Source organism: Hemiscyllium ocellatum, chromosome 21, assembly GCF_020745735.1.
Source record: "Hemiscyllium ocellatum isolate sHemOce1 chromosome 21, sHemOce1.pat.X.cur, whole genome shotgun sequence".
Classification (NCBI taxonomy): domain Eukaryota; kingdom Metazoa; phylum Chordata; class Chondrichthyes; order Orectolobiformes; family Hemiscylliidae; genus Hemiscyllium; species Hemiscyllium ocellatum.
The window spans coordinates 48,350,810-48,374,310 of NC_083421.1; the positions used below are offsets into that span (position 1 = coordinate 48,350,810).

Below are 23,501 nucleotides of genomic sequence, written 5' to 3' on the forward strand. Positions count from 1 at the left end.
TCATCAATAGTGGAAGGTTCTTGTGGCACAGTGCCTCTGGGCCAGAAGTCATGTTCAAGTACCATTTTGCCCCACACATGTGTTTTCCAAACAGGCTAATTTGAAAACATCAGTTTTTTAAAAAAAAAGGTTTACCGCGGCCCGAACATATTACAGGGAACCTTCCAGAACCATTGTCTTCCAAACTATAGAACTGCTGATCCATGAAAGACAGCCAATTTGTGGTGTTTTAACCTGAGAGTCACTATTCCTCAGGCAAGGGAGAGGTTGAGAAAGAGGGTCCTTCATGTAACCTCAGCTGATTTGGAAATTGAACCCACCCTGTTGACAACACTCTACAGTGCAAACCAGCTGTACAGCCAACTGAGCTATAATCAATGGTGGGAAAGAATTTTCAGTAATGAGTAGTAGTCACATGTCAATGAGTTGATCTCCAAAAGCAAAGAGGCATGAATGATTCTTCAAATGTTTGGCTGGAGATATGAAGTCAAATTAACCTAGTGATTCTTGCTTAATATTTTACTCCCTAGGAAGTTTCTGGATCATAGCTTAATTTCAGACTCAAATTGAGTTTGAAAATTAAATATGTTTGAATTAATTTTCAGGAAATTTTAACACTTACAAAATAATTTCAAGACATTGTAATGTAACTGCAATGTTTCTTCACGATAAGTGCAACTTTTAAAAATAAATCAATCTCTTATGTGTTCTTTCAGGCATGTGATTTGTCCCCTAATGACCTCTTCAAGTGGAATTGACTACTGAATCCACCAATTCAACCAGCCCACCCTTGCAAGAGAGGACTGCTCCCAGACAGCTCCATATTATTTATATAGGAACATAGAATCACAATACTGAGATTTTCAATCAGCCTGATTGAGGTTATGCACCTGACCAGTCGTAGCCCCCTCCCCACTCCCTGGTGTTGAAACATTGTCTGGTGCAGTTCCAGAGCTCAGTGCTGTGTGGAAAATAGGAGTTATAAGCTTAACAATGAGCGCAGGGAATTGGGATGCAACTTGGGCAGTAAAAGAGCATCAAAGAAGGGAGAGGGTTGCATTTGAGGACCATGAGAGATATATGTTTTATATCTGCTTTTAGATATTTTCATGTGCTGTGATGCTGCTGACTCCTGTAAGCAATCTGAGCATCTTCTGTTTGCAATGTGCTCATATCACCCAAAGTCAAACTAAAGTCAAGCAAAAGGCCATCTTAAGATGTAGATTATATATTACATCTTTCACACATGCTATCATACACATTTTTTGAATTATTCCAAAGTGGGCTGACTAAGATGCTATAAGTTAAGTCTGATATGATCATGAAGTAGTGTTATTTCATGGACAGCAAATTAATATGCGAGCGAACAGTAAGTGCAGATTCTAAAATGCATGGCTGACAATTGTTTCTGGCATGATCATTCTTTCAGATTACTCTTTACTGTGGAGACTGACCTGAAACATAAGGCTTCTGGCCTTAGCATTGTAGTCCCTTACTTCAGATCTAATTGTCCACACGCAGGCTTTTACAATGTTTCTTAATTCTAATCTCAGGATATGGATTATAGAAGCATTCAAATTAATGCACTGGTTTTTCCATGTAAATATTACATTATCAATTATTTGCTTAGGTGGGATTGAATATAGCAACATGAATGGTTGGATTCTGTAAATGCATTTTATTTTAGGACAATTTAAGAGCATCCCACATCATCGCTTAACAATTTCTTTACATTAAAGCTACGAGTTGAGATCAATCTGGTGTTGTCCAGAACTCATTGGTAATTTTGTTTTTATTAATTCATGGGATGAGGGCATTGCTGGCTAAGCCAGCATGTATTGCCCATCCTTAATTGCCCAAAAGGGGCAGTTAAGGGTCAACCACATTGCTGTGCATCTGGAGTCACATGTAGGCCAGACCAATTGAGGGTGGCAGTGTCCTTCACTAAAGGGCATCAGTGAACCAGATGGGTTTTTCCCAACAATCGGTAATGGATTCATGGTCATCATTAAACTCTTAATTCCAAATATTTATTGAATTCAAATTCCATGATTTGCCATGGCGGGATTCAAACCCAGCGGTCCCCAGAACATTTCCTCAGTCTCTGGGTTAATAGTATCACTAGGCTGTTGCTTCCCCTAAATTGCTTCTTTCACAAAAGTAGCATGCATTTTTTTCACTGACTTGCCCTCGGTTCCAATGAAAGCTAAATAAAGCAGACATTTTTTTGGATGCAAGGTTTACTTTAACCATTTCGGATTGTCATAACTATCTATAGCAAAAACTCAAATCTAAACTAATGGATTTTAACTTTTTCTTTAATAGTCTGCAATGACAACAGGCCGAACCTTAAATTTCTTTTTCCGGCTACATGTCAACTTAATTGAATTTCACAGAAGGTTCATGTCAGTGAGGCTTAGTAAGTTCTGTTTTTGTCCCAAAACTACCTCATTATCTATCTGCCCAATCCAATAGCAACACAATGTTGCCTTATTCTACCACTTGCCATAACTGGAAAAACTTGCCGCTGACCAGATATTTTGAAATAGACCAGCATTCCTGTTGACAGTGCCATCTTTTAAAGATTATTTTGCACTTGGACATATGCTGACAGACCCAAACTGCCCTGCACAGTTTGTGATATTTGCCCATGGCAAATGTCATGGCAGAGAGGGGAATTTCATACTAACTTTGAGGACAGGCGCCTAGAGGTTCTTTTCCATGGGGTGGTGCACAGGAGTACCATCCTCAATCTGTAGGGCTGCCAAAGGAGGCCATGACAACAGGCCTTGCCAACCTGGTCCTAGGTTGCCACACAAATCAATGCAATCCAGCCATCCAGAGAATGCCCAGCACTGCATGAAGAAGGTCATTGACCTTCTCGGATCCACCAGGGTAAGTGCTGCTATTGTCTCTCTGCTACCTCTTTATCACTCTGTCTCTTCTTCACCAATTTCCCTTCAAGGCTCAACCCCTTTTTACTATTGCATGCAACATCTCCTCTCACTCATTGTCAACCACCTCAAATCCCACACCGCTAACCCTGCATACATCTACTTTTACTCATTCACTTGGGATACATCACCATTTTCCCCTACCTGCAACAGCACAACACTAGCAGTTGTGCCAACCACTTTCATCTTGCTCAATTTCTCCTCTTCTCTCATTGCAGGAGAAAACAACCTACATGAAGGTAGAACAAACATGTTCTGATATTCAGTTCCTCATCCCTCATGAGGAGAGGAGCCTGACCACCCTAAGAGGCTGACTGACTGCATCCAAGACAGTTATTGGAGGTTGCCCTTACTGTGCCGGGGTCATTGATGGAAGACTATTTCCCTTAACTGAGAACAGCTGTCAACCATGTTAAACTTCTTGATTTTGTGTCTGCACTGAAAGGCAAGGCAAGACTGAAGTACCATGAACCTGACAGCTCTGATTCAGACTGGAAAGTATGAAAAGGCAACGCAGGGATACTGTAAGCATCCAGGTAGGCTCAAAGTGAATAAATACTATAACAGCAAGTGAACATACCTGAGATGCAGCCTGGTACAATCCCTAAGATGGATGCCTGATCCTGTTAGTTGTCAGTGAACCCTGAGGTGTACCTTTTAAAGTGCAGAAAGATATTGTAAATGGATCAGAGATGTGCCATGGCAATGTGGAGGGGCCGGCAAATATCCAGTGCTAAAGTCAGTGGATATGGTGTGTGTAATCACTGTTCATAGATGTGTACCCTGAGATACTGATATTGGGCCTCCTAGATGGAGGGCCTTGGTAGGAAACAGTGAGCAGAAGCCACTAGGTAACCGCTCAGACTTCATGTCAAGATGAAGTCTTGTGGGCGGCACGGTGGCACAGTGGTTAGCACTGCTGCCTCACAGCGCCTGAGACCCGGGTTCAATTCCCGACTCAGGCGACTGACTGTGTGGAGTTTGCACGTTCTCCCCGTGTCTGCGTGGGTTTCCTCCGGGTGCTCCGGTTTCCTCCCACAGTCCAAAGATGTGCGGGTCAGGTGAATTGGCCATGCTAAATTGCCCGTAGTGTTAGGTAAAGGGGTAAATGTAGGGGTATGGGTGGGTTGCGCTTCGGCGGGTCGGTGTGGACTTGTTGGGCCAAAGGGCCTGTTTCCACACTGTAAATAATCTAATCTAATCTAATGTCTTAGCGTCTAATTTGTTCAGCGATTAGAATAAGAAGTTGCATATTACTGAGGTAAAATCTGCAGTGAAATGGGCAGTAACAAGCAGTAATCCCCTTTAATCAGCATCTTGCCAGTATCTAGTGAGAATCTCATCTCATTATCTGGAAAATGCAGCTAGTTACTTTCATTGTCAGGAAGGCCTCGCTCAATTTCTCTCACAATTCTCCCAGGTTCTCATCATAGCCTAGGCCCCTATAAGATTCTACCCAATATCTTTTCAGAATAAATCTGGGAAGGCAGCCAATAAAAAAAATTGCTCATTCACTCATGTTATCAGAATTCTTTCATTCACAAAAAACAATATCTGCAAATGACTTATGAAATCTTGCATATTCATTGAACTCCCTGTAACCTTTGATCAATAAATATAATACTCTTTTATAAAAATTGTAATATGATATATCTTTGCTACAAATTGTAGGCCACTCAATCTCGAAATTCTCAATCTCCAAGAACGAGGATTTGTTGTTTTGAGAAGGGCACGTGAGAAAATCAATTGGAAGCCATTTACTGCTCTGCAAGTTCAGAGCATAAGACGGTACTCCACATACCATTTTATGGAGACGACAGATCCAAAATGACAATTTTATATTGAGGTCCTTTTTCGATTTTGTTTTCAGTATGTGGGTAGTGTTGGTAATTCTACATATATTGCCTGTCCCTAGTTGTCCTAATTTCATTAAAAGCTCAACTAGACATTCTTTTCTCCAACCCCCCTTCATAACTGCCTCTAGTTTACTAGTATGGTAAATGTGACACTACTGCACAGTGCACAGAAAAGCACATAAATTTTAAGAGTGCAAATGGCTCTCCACAAAAATTAAAATGATGAAATCTTCATTTTTTTAAATTACTTACAGTGTGGAAACAGGCCCTTTGGCCCAACAAGTCCACACTGACCTGCTGAAGTGCAACCCACCCAGACCCATTCCCCTACATTTACCCCTTCACCTAACACTACGGGCAATTTAGCATGGCCAATTCACCTAACCTGAGCACCTGGAGGAAACCCACGCAGATACGGGGAAAATGTGCAAACTCCACACAGTCAGTCGCCTGAGGTGGAAATTGAACCCAGGTCTCTGGTGGTATGAGACAGCAGTGCTAATCACTGTACCACCGTGCTGCCCAATTTACAATTCAACTACAGAGAACAGTTGAAATGAATAACATTGATGAATTTAAGGAGAAGCCAGACAAGAATATAAAGGAGAAAGTAATGGAGCATTATTACCCTGATAAATGAAGAAGGATGTGATGCTTGAATGGAGCATAAAGGCTGGTGTGAGTTAGCACGGCTGAATGGCCTGTTTCTGCATAGTAAATTCAGAGTTAAAATGTCACCACGACAGATCTTTATTCAGTATCTTTACTTAAAAATTGAAGAAAGGAAGATAGCATCAGTAAATTGACCTTGAGACTGTCTGCTGTTATATAAACATAATTAATGCAGCTTAGGCCAGGAAACTCACTTTTCTCACTCACTATGGCCTTTTATGTGGTTGGCTACTTAAGCAATCTAGAAATTCCTGGACAGTTATATAGAGCTGAGGGCAACTGCAGAAGAGCAGTACACATCAGCTTTTCCTGTGGCGCCGACATCTTTTCAATGAATAAATAACATTTAAATTACAGGTTTATGTGCATTCATAACAACATGAAACCTATTCTTCGGGAGGTCCTCCTGTAAACTTACCTAAAGTTGACTTGCAAAAGTCAGATTCTGAGCAACATGGGGTCTGATTGGAGTTTTTGTTTGACACTAGAAAGATTTGTCATGAAAATCTCAAATTCTTCAAATTTAATAATTTTTTTTATTGGGCAACAGAACAAATAAATCTTATTTTTTTAAAAAGAGACTTGCTGTCTTTTTCTAAAGCTGCAGAATTAAGATAGGCAATTGTAACCCAGTTATATCTGTCAAAACATTGTTTGGCAGTGAAATGGCTCCAGTTCCACTTTGAAAGTAACTCAGCAGAGCGAGCTGACTTGAATTTAAAATAAGATAACAAATCTGGTACATCTGTCTAAATGTCACTGTTTTAAATGATAAAAAGGAAAATGAGATAAATCAGGAGGAAACGTCTTATTTATTTGTGTGTTCTAGATTATTTAAAACACAAGAACTTGTATTTTGTATATTTTTAATACACTAAAACATGTCAAAATCTCTTTGGGCATTATAATACCAAAGATGATGTCAGGCCACATGGGATATTTGGACGGATAAACAAAAGCTTGCTCAAAGAGGTGGGTATCGAGTATTTTTAAAAGTAGAAAGGCAGAGAGGTGTACATTGGTAAAGCATTTAAAGTCAGAAATGCTCAGAATCAGAGAAATGCGAATATGTGAGGATTCTAAAGAGACAGGATATTTCAGAACTGTGGAAAAATTAGGCATTACTTAACTCGAAGACAGTGTAGTTCAGAGACCATGGTGATGGGTGAATCAGACTGAGAAGGTGAGGACATGAGCAGCAATACTATTTATTCTAAACCTAACACACACAGAATATGATGCTTTTAATTTTAAAAAAAATTAAATAGTCTATTTTTATATATCATCAGTTTTTGATAGAAAATAGTTATATTTTGAAAGTATTCCACTTCTACCTTCTGAAATGAAGTGCAGAGGGAAACTTTGTTCTTGTTTCATTTATTTTTGAAGAGGTAACAAAAAGGTTGATGAGGTCAGAGCAGTGGACGTGATCTATATAGACTTCAGTAAGGTGTTCGACAGTTCCTCATGGTAGACTGGTTAGCAAGGTTAAATCACACGGAATAGAGGGAGAACTATCTATTTGGATACAGAACTGTCTCGAAGGTAGAAGACAGAGGGTGATTGTGGAGCTGCAAATGTGTTGCTGGTCAAAGCACAGCAGGCCAGGCAGCATCTCAGGAATAGAGAATTCAACGTTTCGAGCATAAGCCCTTCATCAGGAATAAGAGAGAGAGAGCCAAGCAGGCTAAGATAAAAGGTAGGGGGGAGGGGCGATGGAGGTGGGATAGGTGGAAGGAGGTCAAGGTGAGGATGATAGGCCGGAGTGGGGTGGGGGCGGAGAGGTCAGGAAGAGGATTGCAGGTTAGGAGGGCGGTGCTGAGTTGAGGGAACCGACTGAGACAAGGTGGGGGGAGGGGAAATGAGGAAACTGGAGAAATCTGAATTCATACCTTGTGGTTGGAGGGTTCCCAGGCGGAAGATGAGGCGCTCCTCCTCCAGCCGTCGTGTAGTTGTGTTCTGCCGGTGGAGGAGTCCAAGGACCTGCATGTCCTCGGTGGAGTGGGAGGGAGAGTTAAAGTGTTGAGCCACGGGGTGATTGGGTTGGTTGGTTCGGGCGGCCCGGAGGTGTTCTCTGAAGCGTTCCGCAAGTAAGCGGCCTGTCTCACCAATATAGAGGAGGCCACATCGGGTGCAGCGGATGCAATAGATGATGTGTGTGGAGGTACAGGTGAACTTGTGGCGGATATGGAAGGATCCCTTGGGGCCTTGGAGGGAAGTGAGTGTGGAGGTGTGGGCGCAAGTTTTACATTTCCTGCGGTTCCAGGGGAAGGTGCCGGGGGTGGAGGTTGGGTTGGTGGGGGGTGTGGATCTGACGAGGGAGTCATGAAGGGAGTGGTCCTTGCGGAACGCTGATAGGGGAGGGGAGGGAAATATATCCTTGGTGGTGGGGTCCGTTTGGAGGTGGCGGCGGATGATACGTTGTATGCGGAGGTTGGTGGGGTGGTAGGTGAGAACCAGTGGGGTTCTGTCTTGGTGGCGGTTGGAGGAGCGGGGCTCAAGGGCGGAGGAGCGGGAAGTGGAGGAGATGCGGTGGAGGGCATCGTTGATCACGTCTGGGGGGAATCTGCGGTCCTTGAAAAAGGAGGCCATCTGGGCTGTGCGGTGTTGGAATTGGTCCTCCTGGGAGCAGATGCGGCGGAGACAAAGGAATTGGGAATACGGGATGGCGTTTTTACAGGGGGCAGGGTGGGAGGAGGTGTAGTCCAGGTAGCTGTGGGAGTCAGTCGGTTTATAATAGATGTCTGTGTTGAGTCGGTCGCCCGAGATAGAAATGGAAAGGTCTAGGAAGGGGAGGGAGGAGTCTGAGACAGTCCAGGTGAATTTCAGGTCGGGATGGAAGGTGTTAGTAAAGTTGATGAACTGTTCAACCTCCTCGTGGGAGCACGAGGCAGCGCCGATACAGTCATCGATGTAGCAGAGGAAAAGGTGGGGGGTGGTGCCAGTGTAGTTGCGGAAGATGGACTGTTCCACATATCCTACGAAGAGGCAGGCATAGCTGGGGCCCATGCGGGTGCCCATGGCAACTCCTTTAGTTTGGAGGAAGTGGGAGGATTGAAAAGAGAAGTTATTCAGGGTGAGGACCAGTTCAGTCAGTCGAAGGAGGGTGTCAGTGGAAGGGTACTGGTTGGTGCGGCGGGAAAGGAAGAAGCGGAGGGCTTTGAGTCCTTCGTGATGGGGGATGGAGGTGTACAGGGACTGGATGTCCATAGTGAAAATAAGGCGTTGGGGACCGGGGAAGCGAAAATCCTGGAGGAGGTGTCGTGATGGGGGATGGAGGTGTACAGGGACTGGATGTCCATAGTGAAAATAAGGCGTTGGGGTTCGTGATGGGGGATGGAGGTGTACAGTTCGTGATGGGGGATGGAGGTGTACAGTTCGTGATGGGGGATGGAGGTGTACAGTTCGTGATTGTGGAGGGGTTGATTTTCAGACTGGAGGCCTGTACCAGCGGTGTGCCACACGGAACAGTGCTGGGTCCACTGTTTTTCATCATTTTCATCATTTATATAAATGATTTTGATGTGAACGTAAGTTTGCAGATGACACCAAAATTGGATCTATGGTGGACAATGAAGAAGGTTACCTCAGAGTACAATGGAATCTATTTCTAGTGCTGCTGGATTAAGATAGGCAATTGTAACCCAGTTGTATTTGGGATTGGCAGATGGAGTTTAATTTAGATAAATGTGAGGTGCTTCACTTTAAAAAGGCAAATCAGGACATGACTTATACACTTAATGGTAAGGTGCTGGGGAGTGCTGTTGAACAAAGAGACCTTGAAGTGCAAGTTCATAGTTCCTTGAAAGTGGAGTCACAGGTAGATAGGATAGTGAAGAAGGTGTTTAGCAAGTTTGCCTTTATTGTTGTGGTGAGGACACTATTGGAATATTGCATGCAGTTTTGATCTCCCTGCTATAGAAAGGATGTTGTGAAACTTGAAAGGAATAAGAAGATGGTAATTTAGATAAATGTGAGGTGCTGCATTTTGGGAAAACAAATCTTAACAGCACTTATACACTTAATGGTAAGGCCCTAGGGAGTGTTGCTGAATAGAGAGACCTTGGAGTGCAGGTTCATTGCTCCTTGAAAGTGGAGTCACAGGTTGATAGGATAATGAAGGCGGCGTTTGGTATGCTTTCCTTTATCGGTAAGCTTATTGAGTACAGGAGTTGGGAGGTCATGTTGCGGCTGTACAGGACATTGGTTGGGCCACTTTTGGAATATTGCGTGCAATTCTGGTCTCCTTTCTATCGGAAAGATGTTGTGAAACTTGAAAGGGTTCAGAAAAGATTTGCAAGCATGTTGCCAGGGTTGGAGGATTTGAGCTATAGGGAGAGGTTGAATGGGCTAGGGCTGTTTTCCCTGGAGAGTTGGAGGCTGAGGGGTGACCTTATAGAGGTTTATAAAATCATGAGGGGCAAGAATAGGATAAATAGACAAAGTCTTTATCCTGGCATGGGGGAGTCTAGAACTAGAGGGCATAGGTTTAGGGTGAGAGGGGAGTGATATAAAAGAGACGTAAGGGACACCATTTTCGTGTAGAGGGTGATACGTCTATGGAATGAGCTGCCAGAGGAAGTGATGGAGGCCAATACTATTGCAACATTTAAAAGGCATCTAGATGGGTATATGAATAAGAAGGTTTGTAGGGATATGGACCGAGTGCTGGCAGGTGGGACTAGATTGGGTAGGGATATCTGGTCGGCATGGACAAGTTGGACCAAAGGGCCTGTTTCCATGCTGTACATCTCTATGACTCTTTGAATAGACCATTCAGCCCATTATATCTGTTCTACCATTTGATGAGATCATGGCTGAACTGGTGATCCTGAATTTTATTTTCCTGCCTATTTTCTATAACGCTCAATTTCCTTATGGATTAAGAATCTGTCTATCTCAGCTTTAAATATACTTAACAACCCAGCCTCAACAGCCCTCTGTGGTAAAGAAATCTACACAGTCACTACCCCCGAGAGAAGAAATTCCTCCTCATCTGTCTTAAAAGTATGACTTCTTATTCTGAGTTGATGTCCTCTGGTCCTAGATTGCCCCATATGCATGATGAGGTGCACAAGACATCCTGTTTTAAATTGGGTGAGATCATTCTGAGGGTAAGCCAACACACTGATCTCACACATAAAACACATTAAATATAGACAATAATAAGACATAGAGTTTTCCTCTTTGGAGATGGATATTACGGGAAATAATTGGGTAGATTTCCTCCGGTCAGAAATCACCCCTTTTTCACAATCATAGCAATTAGATGCTGTGCAAGAAGGCCCATGGCTGAATTCTTGACGTAACAGCAATTAAGACACCTAAACAGTCAGTTAATGGCATCTGAAGGGCCTCAATTTGCCTTCTCTGATCATCTGTCATCCCTGCAAATATTTGTGTGTGCGTGTGTGTGTTGGCGTGGGGGCGACTGCCCCAATTTTGGGGGTGATTGGAAGTACAGATAGTGGATAAGGAGGTGGCCTCTGAATTTGCATCCAATTCTCACATATACAAAAATATCAGGAGCTGGCACCCATATATTCTGTTGAGGGCATGAAAAATCTTTGGCAGGTAGGATCAAGGATAACCCCAAGGCTTTTTATGCGTATGTGAGAAACATGGGAATGACGAGAACGAGGGTAGGTCCGATCAAGGACAATAGCGGGAGTCGGAGAAGATAGGAGAGGTCTTGAATGCGTACTTTTCTTCAGTATTTGCAAATGAGAGGGACTGTATTGTTGAAGAGGAGAGTATGAAACGGACTGGTAAGCTAGAGGAGATACTTGTTAGGATGGAAGATGTGTTGGGCATTTTGAAAAACTTGAGGATAGACAAGTCCCCCGGGCCTGAGGGATATATCCTAGGATTATGTGGGAAGAAGAGAGGAGATTGCAGAGCCATTGGCAATGATCTTTTCATCTTCACTGTCAACAGGGGTGGTACCAGGGGACTAGAGAGTGGCGAATGTTGTGCCCCTGTTCAAAAAAGGGAATAGGGATAACCCCGAGAATTACAGGCCAGTTAGTCTTTCTTCAGTGGTAGGCAAAGTAATGGAAAGGGTACTGAGGGATAGGATTTATGAGTATTTGGAAAGACACTGCCTGATTAGGGACATCCAGCACAGGCTTGTGAAGGGTAGGTCTTGCCTTACAAGTCTTATTGAATTCTTTGAGGAGGTGACCAAGCATGTGGATGAGGGTAGAGCAGTGGATGTAGTGTACATGGATTTTAGTAAGGCATTTGAAAGGGTTCCCCATGGTAGGCTTATGGGGAAAGTCAGGAGACATGGGATAGTGGGAAATTTGGCCATTTGGATAGAGAACTGGCTAACCGGTCGAAGTCGGAGAGTGATGGTAGATGGTAAATAATCAGCCTGGAGCCCAGTTACAGGTGGAGTTCCGCAGGGATCAGTTCTGAGTCCTCTGCTGTTTGTAGTTTTTATTAATGACTTGGAAGAGGGAGTCGAAGGGTGGGTCAGTAAATTGCAGACAATACGAAGATTGGTGGAGTTGTGGATAGTGAGGAGGGCTGTTGTCGGCTGCGAAGGGACTTAGATATGATGCAGAGCAGGGCTGAGGAGTGGCAGATGGAGTTCAACCCTGTCAAGTGTGAGGTTGTCCATTTTGTAAGGCAAATAAGAATGCGGAATACAGGGTTAACGATATGGTTCTTAGTAAGATGGAGGAGCAGAGGGATCTTGGGGTCTATGTTCACAGCTCTTGTAAAGTTGCCACTCAGGTGGATAGAGCTTGTAAGAAGGCCTATGATGTATTAGCGTTCATTAGCAGAGGGGTTGAATTCAAGAGTCGTGAGGTGATGTTGCAGCTGTACAGGACCTTGGTAAGGCCACATTTGGAGTACTGTGTGCAGTTCTGGTCGCCTCATTTTAGGAAAGATGTAGAAGCTTTGGACAGGGTGCAGAGGAGATTTACCAGGATGTTGCCTGGAATGGAGAAAAGGTCGTACGAGGATAGGTTGAGTGTGCTAGGCCTTTTCTCATTGGAACGGCGAAGGATGAGGGGTGACTTGATAGAGATTTATAAGTTGATCAGGGGAATAAATAGAGTTGACAGTCAGAGACTTTGTACCCGGGTACAACAGAGTGTTACAAGGGGACATAAATTTAAGATGAAGGGTGGAAGGTATTGGGGGGATGTCAGGGGTAAGTTCTTTACCCAGAGAGTGGTGGGGGCATGGAATGCACTGCCTGTGGGAGTGGCAGAGTCATTGGTGACCTTTAAGCGGTAATTGGATAGGTACGTGGATAGGTGCTTAAGCTAGGACAAATGTTCGGCACAACATTGTGGGCCGAAGGGCCTGTTCTGTGCTGTATTGTTCTATATCCTATGACAATAAAAAGAAATCAATGTTTAAATTGTCAATAGGACATCATCTACCCATGTTAAATCAGCAGTGACTGTTTCTCAATAATGTTCTGCCATCTTAGTTAACAAATAAAATCTAATTTGCACACACAGTCTGCACCTCTTCCAACTCCATTTCCTTTTGCACAAATATTACTATTCTCTTGCAATGATTGAACAATAAATTGCATTTGCATAACAATGTTGTAATTGTTGAATGTTGTAAAATGGCCCAAGAGACAAAGGAAATGCCCCTTGCAGAGGAGCATTCCAAACCAAAATATCCAGAGGTTGCACTTTTAGTAATAATGCTGGAGAAAGTAGCTCTTTGAACCAATAGGAATGGGCCCTGGAGGAGTGTGACTGGGAAGAGCTGTGCAGATTTTCTTTTGCAAATGCATGATACACTGATTTCAAACAGAATATAAAAATAGGGAAGTCTTGCCAAAAATATAGATAGTAATTAGTCCACATCTGGATTGAGATTTGGTAATTTTGGTCTTTTTTTTATTAAGGAAAGATGTACTGACATTGGAGGCAGTTCAGAAAAGGTTAATTGGATTCCTGATGAAGGGCTCTGGCCCGAAACGTCGAATTTCCTGTTCCTTGGATGCTGCCTGACCTGCTGTGCTTTAACCAGCAACACATTTTCAGCTCTTAATTGGATTAATCCCAGGTATGGGGGAGGCTGTCTTATGAAGAAAGGTTGAGTAAGTTGGGCCTGTACTTGAATTTGGAAGAATGAGAGGCATTCTTATTGAAACATGCAAGATTCTTAGGATTTGCAGAAAGGTCTTTTTCTGCTTGAGGAAGTGATTAGGACCAGAAGGCATAATCTTAGAGTAGGACTCGCCTAAGCCAAGACAGAAATGAGGATTTTTTTTTTTTCTCAGTGGATATTGACTGTGGAATTCTTTATCACAGAGGCCTGCGGAAGTGGGTCATTAAAATTCTATTTCAGCTTGAATATAGTTAATCAGTAAGGGAACTAAAGGTTATGAAGAAAAGGCAACAAAGTGGAGTTGAGGACCATCAGATTTACCACAATTGGTGAAGCAGACTTGACAGACTGAATGACCTGTTCCTATATCTTGTGTGCTCTTTTGGACTGGACAGCAAGCAAACTGTTTTCTCTCAGCAGTTTTGGATGAAAATGTTCAATTAAATCAGCTTTGCATTATATCTTCCTTTTGTTTTCTGTAAGTCCATGAGTTGCCTATATTTTGTACAAATGATTACAACCAGAAATGCACGTGAGATTATGGATTTTATGCTCACAGGCAGCGAGTACAAAAACCAAGCCAGTTGCAATGAGTGTTTTAAAACAGAATCTGTCTCAACTGGACTACTCTGCCCAATTCTGAGCACCACTTTAGTGGGGATGTTAACTCATTGGAGAAGATGGAGAAAAGAGATGTGCTAATTGTTCCAGGCATAGAAGACTCCAGTCACATGACTAGATTAGAGAAGGGTTTCCTCCGGGTGCTTTGGTTTCCTCCCACAATCCAAAAATTAGCAGGTTAGGTGAATTGGCCATGCTAAATTGCCCGTAGTGTTAGGTGATGGGGTAAATGTAGGGGAATGGGTCTGGGTGGGTTGCGCTTCGGTGGATCGGTGTGCACTTGTTGGGCCGAAGGGCCTATTTCCACACTGTAAGTAATCTAATCTAATCTAAACTGGGGCTGTTCTCCTTATTGAAAATTGAAATGATATTCGAAAGAGATGTTCAATTTTGAGAGAGTTTTGGACAGAGTAGTGGGAAAATATTCCTTTTGGTGGAACAGTCAAAAGTCACAAGACAATGATCGAAGATAAATGACAAAAGAATCGATGGCAACATGAGGAAAAACATTTCATGTTGCTGGTGGCTAGGATTTGGAATGCACAAAGTGTGTTGGAGGCAAATTCAAATTTGGTTCAAAAAGATAAATTTGCTTATTAACTGAAGAGAAAATATTTGTAGGGGTGTAGGGAAAAGATAGGGATGTGGGATTAGCAGAGTCGTGGTTTCAGAGAGGAGTACAGGTTTAATGGGCCAAATATTTTCCTCCCGGACTGTAAAAGAAACAAAATCTTATTCAGCACCTCGGGTCCATGTAGCTCTGGGTAGAGTAATTCAGCTACTCCCATTCCCTCACTCTCTACCCTTTGCCATGTGAGTTGATTTCCCTCAAGTGCTCATCCAATTTCCTTTTGAAATTATTCATCATCTCTGCTTCTACCAACCTTGCAAGCAGCAAATTTCAAGTTATTTATTATTTGCCATGTTAAATGCTCTTCCTCATCACTTGCCCAAAATTTTAAATTTGTGTCCCCTTTGTCCTTGTACCATCAGCTAATGGAAACAGTTTCTTTTGTCTGTCTTTTGAAAACCGGTCCATAATCTTAGAAACCTCGATCCTCTCCTCCAAGGATGGCAATCGCACCTTCTCCAACTTAATCTTGTCATTCAAATCCATTAGAATTGCTTTGATAAATCTACTCTGTAGCATTCCAGGGAACCTCCCATCTTAAGTGAAGTTTGGTCATGACAAAAATTTATGATAATTCAATTATTAAATAAATCAGGAATAAGAAGCTAGGTCAACAAATGGTGGCAGGATCCATTGTCAGTTGTCATAAAGCCCAACTGTTTCTCTTAGGTCCTGTGGGGAAGGAAATATTGTTCTGGTCAAAATTAACTACAGATACATAGCAATGTGGTCAATGCTCAACTGCCCCAAAAATGACCTTGTACACCACTAGGTGGCTTGGATGCTGCCTGACCTGCTGCGCTTTAACCAGCAACACATTTTCAGCTCTGATCTCCAGCATCTGCAGACCTCACTTTTTACTCTATAGAAAAGTCAAAAAGGTATGAAACAGAACTGTTCACCCAGTATCAACCTAGGCATCAGAAACTTCAATGGCGATCCCAGCCCTCTAATGTCCTTCTTACTAACATCTGGGGCTTGTGCCACAATTGGGAGACCTGTTGCTATAGCTTCATCAGGCAACAACTTTCTTATAGACCTGCTCAGTGAATCATACCTTACAGAGACTGTTTCAGTTATCACCATCACCATTACAAGACCCAATAGTGCTGTTAGCATAGAAATACACAATCAAGAGGGTGTTTCACAGGTATGTCCTGTCTACAGAAAGCAAGACAAATCAAACCCAGCCAGTTGGATCTCATCAGCCTACTTTCCAAGATCAGCAAACTGATGGAAGATATCTGCAGTACTATCAAGTGACACTTATATTTCAATAATCTGTTTACTCACATCACTTTGGGCTCTGCAAGTGTCACTCAGCATTTGACCTCACTACAGCCTTGATGCAAACATGAACAGAAAAGCTAAACTCCAAAGGTGAGGTAAGGGTGACAACCCTTGACATCAACACAGCAATTAGCCAAGAGTGAAATCGAGGAGCTCAAGAAATGGAAATTGGGCAAGTTTTCCATGAGTTGAATCATTTCGCGCATAAAGAGCACAGTTGTATTAGCTGCTGGAAATCTGTCATCTCAGTCCTGCTACATTCAGTCATGAATAGTGTTGGACAATTAAACAAATAACTGGAAGAGGAGGTTCCAGAAATATTCTCATTCTCAATGATGAGGGAGTCCAGCACACTTGTGCAAAAGGTAAGGTTGAAGTATTTGCAACAACTGTCAGCCAGGAATGCTGAGTTGATGATCCATCGCAATCTTCTCCTGAGGTCCCTAACCTCTCAGATGCCAGGTTTCAGCCAATTCAGTTCACTTCACATGATATCAAAAAAATGGCTGAAGGTGCTGGACACTGCAAAAACTGTTAACCTCAATAATATTGTGGCAGTAGTTCTGAAGACATGCTGCAGAACGTGTGGAACCCTTTCCAAGTTGTTCCAGTACTGTTACAATACTGGTAACTGCCCAACAATGTGGACAGTTGCCCAGGTATGTTTTGTACAAAACCTGGAAAAATACACCATCAAATCTGCTTTACATCATCTGTAAAATGATGGAGGGTGTCATCAGCAGTATTACCAAGCAGGATTTGCTCACTCATAGTCAGATTGGGTTTTGCCAAAGCCACATTATAGTCCACATTACAGCTTTGTTGGCTTACAGTCAAACAGGGACAAAAGAGCTGAATTCCAGAGATGTGGTGAGAGTTACTGTCTTTGAATAGCAAGGTGCTTCTCCAAAACTGAAGTCAATGGCAATAACTCTGCTTGTCAGAGTCATACCAGGCATTAAGGAAGATAGTCGCAGCTGTTGGAGGTCAGTCAGCTAACCTCTGGGATATCACTGGTGGAATTTCTCAGTGTAAATATTTTCTCATCAGCTTGTTCAGGGATATTTTTACACCTCCCTCGAGCAAGTGGGACTTGAAAATGGGCCTCCTGGGACATTACCACTCTCTAATAAGAGCCCAGTATTTCCTCGGGGACGCATCATAGGTATGACCATCAGGTCAGAATTGGGAATTTTTGCTGAAGATTGCACAGTGTATGGCATAATTCTGAGATATTGAAGCAATCCATGTTCAATGCAACAAATCTAGACAATATCCAAGTTTGGGCTAAAAAAATTGCAAATAACATTTGGGCTACACAGGTGCAGGATAATGACTTTTTAATATGAGATATAACTATTGTCCCTTGACAATACCATCACTGATTCTTTGAAGATTATCAACAGCCTTGGGGTTACCAGTGATCAGCTCAGAGCTCGGACTCCTTCGGCTCCGAGCTCGGGCTCCTTCGGCTCAGGGCTCGGGTTCCATCGGTTTCGGGTTCCATCGGTTTCGGCTTCGAGCTCGGGCTCCTTCGGCTCAGGGTTCGGGTTCCATCGGTTTCGGCTCTGAGTTCGGGCTCCGAGCTCGGGCACCCCGAGCCTTCGGCTCCGCACTCGGGGACGGGGTGGGGGTTCCCCTACCGGAAATGTGGGGGTTGACGGTGTTTCGGCGGATTCAGTTCCGGGGTCGGGACGGTTAGTTGGATGGGGGTGGGCGGGGGGGGGAAGGGCTCTGTATGTGAGGCCTGGGCAGCGCCAGAGCCGGGTTGGGGAGGGGGGTGGGTGGGAAAGTGAAGAGAAAAACAAAAAGAAAAGATGTGAGAAACAAACCCAGGCAAACCTCGCAGCACGGCAAGGCGGAGTAAGTATGCAATGCGTGGTGGCGGCCGGCTACCGAGAAAGTGAGCAGCTGGTTTGAGCGAGAGCACAGCAGGGCCGGGCCTCCATGTTGTATGTGAAGTTAGGAACCAAGTAAGTGCTTTCCTGAGTTGTTTCTGTGCTCGGAGCCCCTCACCACTCTCACATACTCCATACACAGGCTGCACCGCAGCACAAGTTTCCTCCTTCGTTATTACCGTCTGCTTTCCCCCCCCCCTTGTCCTTATTTCATTGACAACCTATTTTTAATTTGGTGCACCCCCCCCCCAACCAAAAAAAAACTCTGTCACTTCAGTGTCGTCCCCTCCCATTTCAAGTTTAAAGCAGTTTATTTATGTTTGGTAAAATGCCCCAGTCAGCCCGTTGCCCGTGCCCGGCGAGAAGCTCTGAATTGTAATCATCGTAACAATTGGGGAGAGTTAAATAACAGAAGGGGTTGTTCGTGACGCGCTCCTGTCCTTTGTGAGGAAATGTTGACAACAGTTGCATTTTGTTTTTCAAAGCAAACTGCCCTGCGATTTGCAAGGGAAATAAACACCCACGAGGCAATTTCCAGGCCCTAGACATGTCCTTCAGAACATTCTCAAGCGCTCTGATCAAAAAACAAAATCTGCTCGTTTGTCAGCTTATCTGTTTGTAACTCTGTTCACCAAAACGACAAAGTTGCAGGAGACCCCCTCCGCGTTTTAAAAGTGAAACGAGTGGCCATTTGTTGATCGTAGTGTAGATCATCCGGCCAAGATCAACACTGTCCTAACTGCTGCCCGTACCTAAAGTGTTTAAAGTAAGCTCGTCCCTTTCTCAGTAAAGCTGACCTTGTAATCGCAGTTTCCTCAAAGTACATGGCCATGAACATTTTCATTTGCAACAGAGAACAAAAGTTTGTAACTGGAAAAACAGATTAACCTTATTTTCCCCGTTACATTGTGATGAAATGCACTTTTTGTTTGTATGTACGAGGCTTGGGTTTCGTTTTGTTGTCTTCATGTCCAGATTTGAAAAACATTTTGAGAAGGATGTTAATCAAAAAAAAAGCTCAAAGTAGAATTCCCAAGTGAAGCTAGCATTGAGTTGTGCACTGCAAAATTAAGATTATTTCCCACATCTTCGTTGCTGTTTTGTATGTGATTTTTCATGCTAAGAAATTACCAATATAGAGATTTCATTTTTGTCATTGTGAAAGCATTTATGATTATTTTAAATCACGATGGATGTTTATTTTCATCTGAAGTCACTTGTGCTTTTGAAATATACTCATGTGACCTCAATGACATTGTTTTTGTGTTATTCATAGTTGAGCTTTCAGAATCCTGATTAGCACTATAGAATGTTGTGGTATGGAATAGGCACTTACCCCAGCAAGTATTTGCCGGAATGTTTTCTTCACATTCCCTTACTCACGCTATATCATCGAACGATATAACACAAAAGACGTTATTTAATCTTTCGTTTTCCCCAATCCCAAGACTATGATATCGCTTTGATTCTGAATAACTTTTAATTTCAAATCAAAAAGGTAATTTGAACATGGTCATATCTGGTGAGCTGTTTTCAGAATCAGTGGCAACTGTAGCAGCTTCACCATGTCTGTGGTTTCTTGATTGAAAACCTGATCTTTTTTGATTTTCTGTTGGTGTCTGGTCACACAGTAAATATTACAAGCTGTAGCATAAGCCACCATTTTGATGACTTTTGTTAAAGCTATTTAGCCCTGTGTATATGTTTTTTATTGCACATATTTTATAAAGGGAGAATTATAATTAATCAAACATCAGTGCCTTAATTATCTTTTTGTTTAAAGTTTTGTTTTGGTTTACCTACATTTTACTTCCCTGCTGCTTTTAAGGAGATTCCAGTTTTTTGTCACCCTTGAACTTTGTTTCACTTATCCCTAACATTCACATTCTGGAGAAGTATAGTCATAAAATTATATATTTGGCATTGTTATGCTGGGGATGCAATGTTCCAAACTGAGCAGCATATACTCTTCAATTTCCCACATGGTGAGTTCCTCAATTCGAATCTGCTTATTTAGTGAGGTGCGGCGAGAAGGCTTGTGCTTCATGGTGGGGATAATTTTGAATGAGGCACCACTTGTTTGTTCCTGTGCAACCTTTGACACCAGTTTACAATGTAGCATTGAGCATGTTCTCACAACATAGTAGATAACCCAGGGAATTTAGAAAGATTGGGCATGTAGAAGGAAATTATGCTAAATGAACACTTAGATTTGTAACTACATAATATTTTTCAAAAAACCTCCAGATATTTCAGTGCTTTCTGATTCTGCATCTGTGGAATTCAAGTTTTACAATTCCATAATTTTGTAGGTATGGGACTGAGCTGAATGTGTGAGGGGCAGGCTTACTTACAAAATCTGAGTAAATTGTGACAAATTGACAGCCAGGTGGCCAATCCTTGAGAAGGATCAACATAAGTATAAGGTAGAATTTTTGTAATGTTGTTTTGAGTTGGGAGATAGCTTTTCTCACTTGAACAAAAGAGTGAATATAAAACATCTTCTAAGGTTTGAGTTTTAGAAAGTACTGTTGACTTTCACCAAACTGTAATTTAAAATGATGTGAAAATTAAACACTCAGAGGTGGTCTAGAAGCAAGTATAGGAGTGTCAGAAGCGAAATTAAGGAAACCAGTATTAACGTGTATTGGTGTGTTTTATTGGTCCTGCTCTTTATCTGAATTGTTAAATATCCAAACATTCTAAAATGCAAAGACAATACCCTCTTTCTTTTCTCCATCCTCATTCATCTACTTAAATTCCTTTCCCACCTTTACCTTCAACTAATGCAAAGCCTGCAATAACTTGAGTAATGTTGAAACCATTCATTCAGTAGTCTTTATCATTTCCTTTCCTTCCACTCGCTCATCAATATAACATTCCCTTAACCTAGTTTCTCTCCCTTTTTTTCCCCTCCTGCCTTCTGTGAGATCATATTTTCCTTGAGACCAATTTTTTGCTCTCAATCCTAAGCATGTTAAACTTCTGATCATCCACTTTCCTTCCTAGCTAGCCTCCTTGTTAGATGACACCATAAATAGACCATCCACTTTCAGGTCTGTTATTATCACCTGATTTTGGGGGAAAATAAACTTGGTTTTTATCCTGCAAATTACTCCCCAGCTCCATAATCACTTGCCTTTCAAATACTTGAATGTACTGTCTGCCCCAACATCATGCTCCTCTTTGTTATAATATGATATTTCGATCCCTCTGGGCACTGAAATGGTCCTAATTAAGTCACAATAATGCAGCCTTTGACATGGCTGGCTTTACCATCTCCTCTTAGTCTACATTTGCTTCAAAACTTTGCCTGATGTAATGTTCTGGGTGCCAAGTAGTTTCCAACTGCGTTATTCTCAGGCCTTCTGGTTGGCCTCTTCTCTTCCACTCTCCGTAAACTTGACCATATCCACAGCTGGTACTGTCTTAATCTGTATCTTAACCTGTAGAACGTTGCCCTGTATTCACTGACTTGAGAGCCACCTGTTCCACCACCACTTGATTTTGAATGTCACACAATTGTGCTGAGCTCTGTAGCCTCTTCAAACACACAGAATTCTTGTATTCCTTACTCCACTTCTTCTTTTTTACCAGTCATGTTTCCAGTCATCTCGGCCATAAGCTCTAAACCCTCCCACTTCTGTATTTTCTTCTTGAAACCTGCCTTTTGTGGAGTCGCAGGTAGATAGGATAGTGAAGAAGGCTTTGATATGCTTTCCTTTATTGATCAGAGTATTGAGTACAGGAGTTGGGAGGTTATGTTGTGGCTGTACAGGACATTGGTTAGGCCACTCTTGGAATATTGCGTGCAATTCTGGTCTCCTTCCTATCGGAAAGATGTTGTGAAACTTGAAAGGGTTCAGAAAAGACTTACAAGGATTTTGCCAGGGTTGGAGGATCTGAGTTACAGAGAGAGGCTGAACAGGCTGGGGCTGTTTTCCCTGGAGCGTCGGAGGCTGAGGGGTGACCTTATAGAGGTTTACAAAATTATGAGGGGCATGGATAGGATAAATAGACAAAGTCTTTTCCCTGGGGTTGGGGAGTCCAGAACTAGAGGGCATAGGTTTAGGGTGAGCGGGGAAAGACATAAAAGAGACCTAAGGGGCAACCTTTTCATGCAGAGGGTGGTACGTGTATGGAATAAGCTGCCAGAGGATGTGGTGGAGGCTGGTACAATTGCAACATTTAAGAGGCATTTGGATGGGTATATAAATAGGAAGGGTTTGGAGGGATATGGGCTGGGTTCTGGGAGGTGGGACGAGATTGGCTTGGGATATCTGGTCGGCATGGATGGGTTGGACCGAAGGGTCTGTTTCCATGCTATACATCTCTGACTCTATGACCTGCCCTAATATTATTTTTCATTCTGTGTCACTTGCTGCCCCCTGTGAATGTCCTTTTCAGGTATTTATCAATGACTAAGGTACTAGTTAAGTGAAGATTTTTCATGTGGTCCACCATATCAAATTTTTTTTAATGCTGGCCATTGCTCTTGGAATTTTGTCACTCTTTGTAGGTACAGTGTCACTTTGGAAATAGAGAAAAAAAGATTCCTTCCTGAATTATCTAATCATAAAGCCAAGAGCATAGGTCAAATAGTTAACGTGGAACCTCTAAATCCTGCAATTTGATTATTGCCTAAATTGACTGAAGCATCTGTTACCATTTACTATTTTTATGCACTGTAGATCTATTACTTTTCTCAAATTTGTGATGCCAGACTTTAATTTTCCTTCCCCATATAATTTAAAAAAGGTTTAGAGCTGAAAAGAATGTTGTATTTGAAGTAAGATCTATTGAAAATGTATTAAACATGTGATATAACACCTAAAGTATTAAAGTGGTGAATTACAGGAAGATTCACAACTTGAGATAAAATTGTCACAGGGTTTTTTCTGAAGTATCCTCAATGTCTTGCATTTGGAAATAAGGTTAACCATTGTAAATGAAATGTTGCTATGCAGCAATGCGATGAAGCTAATTATAGCATTGATGAAGTGTGAAAGGCCTATAAGGCAAGAACACCATGGGTCCAAGTCACCATATGAAACACTATCAGTGGTGCAAAATAGTGTTTTATTTCTAGTCTGTTGTGCTGTGTTTTAATGGATAATTAATTTTAATGGAAGTTTTTGTTTTTTTAAACAATTTTTAAAGGAACTGGCCTGATAAATCTTTATCATCTATATAGGGCATTTGATATTTTCAGAAGGTTCCCAGGGTGTTTCATAGCTTAATGAGATATTTTTGAAATGTAGTCAGTGTTCAAGAGAAATGCAGCAATCATTTGGGAAACAGCAAGTTCCAATAAATATGAATGAGATAAATGACCAGACAATCTATTCTCATTGAAAGATGAATGTTAGCCAGGTGACCCAAAATCCTTTACTCCACGTTGAATTGTGCTATTGGATCTCTTAGGTTCAACTAAGGCAGCAGACAGGACTTCATTTTAATCTGTCTCCCATTAATCAGTGCAACAGTCGTT

General features: G+C 42.3%; 1 protein-coding gene across 3 annotated transcripts in view; it reads left to right on the forward strand.

Annotated features, from left to right (window-relative positions):
- Positions 1–2,370: 2,370 nt before the first annotated feature.
- Positions 2,371–23,501, forward strand: part of zbtb34 (zinc finger and BTB domain containing 34) — a 46,683-nt gene continuing 25,552 nt past the window's right edge. Inside the window, exons 1-2 of one of the 3 annotated variants that reach the window (XM_060841434.1) lie at positions 2,371–2,895; positions 3,173–3,490. Coding sequence is in view for 1 of the 3 variants with exons in the window: in XM_060841432.1 (XP_060697415.1) it covers positions 18,060–18,085 (26 nt within the window). In the remaining 2 variants the exon portion in view is untranslated. Of the gene's footprint in view, positions 2,896–3,172; positions 3,491–17,894; positions 18,086–23,501 lie in introns of those variants that run through there. The other 2 variants (XM_060841433.1, XM_060841432.1) reach the window with 2 other exon arrangements.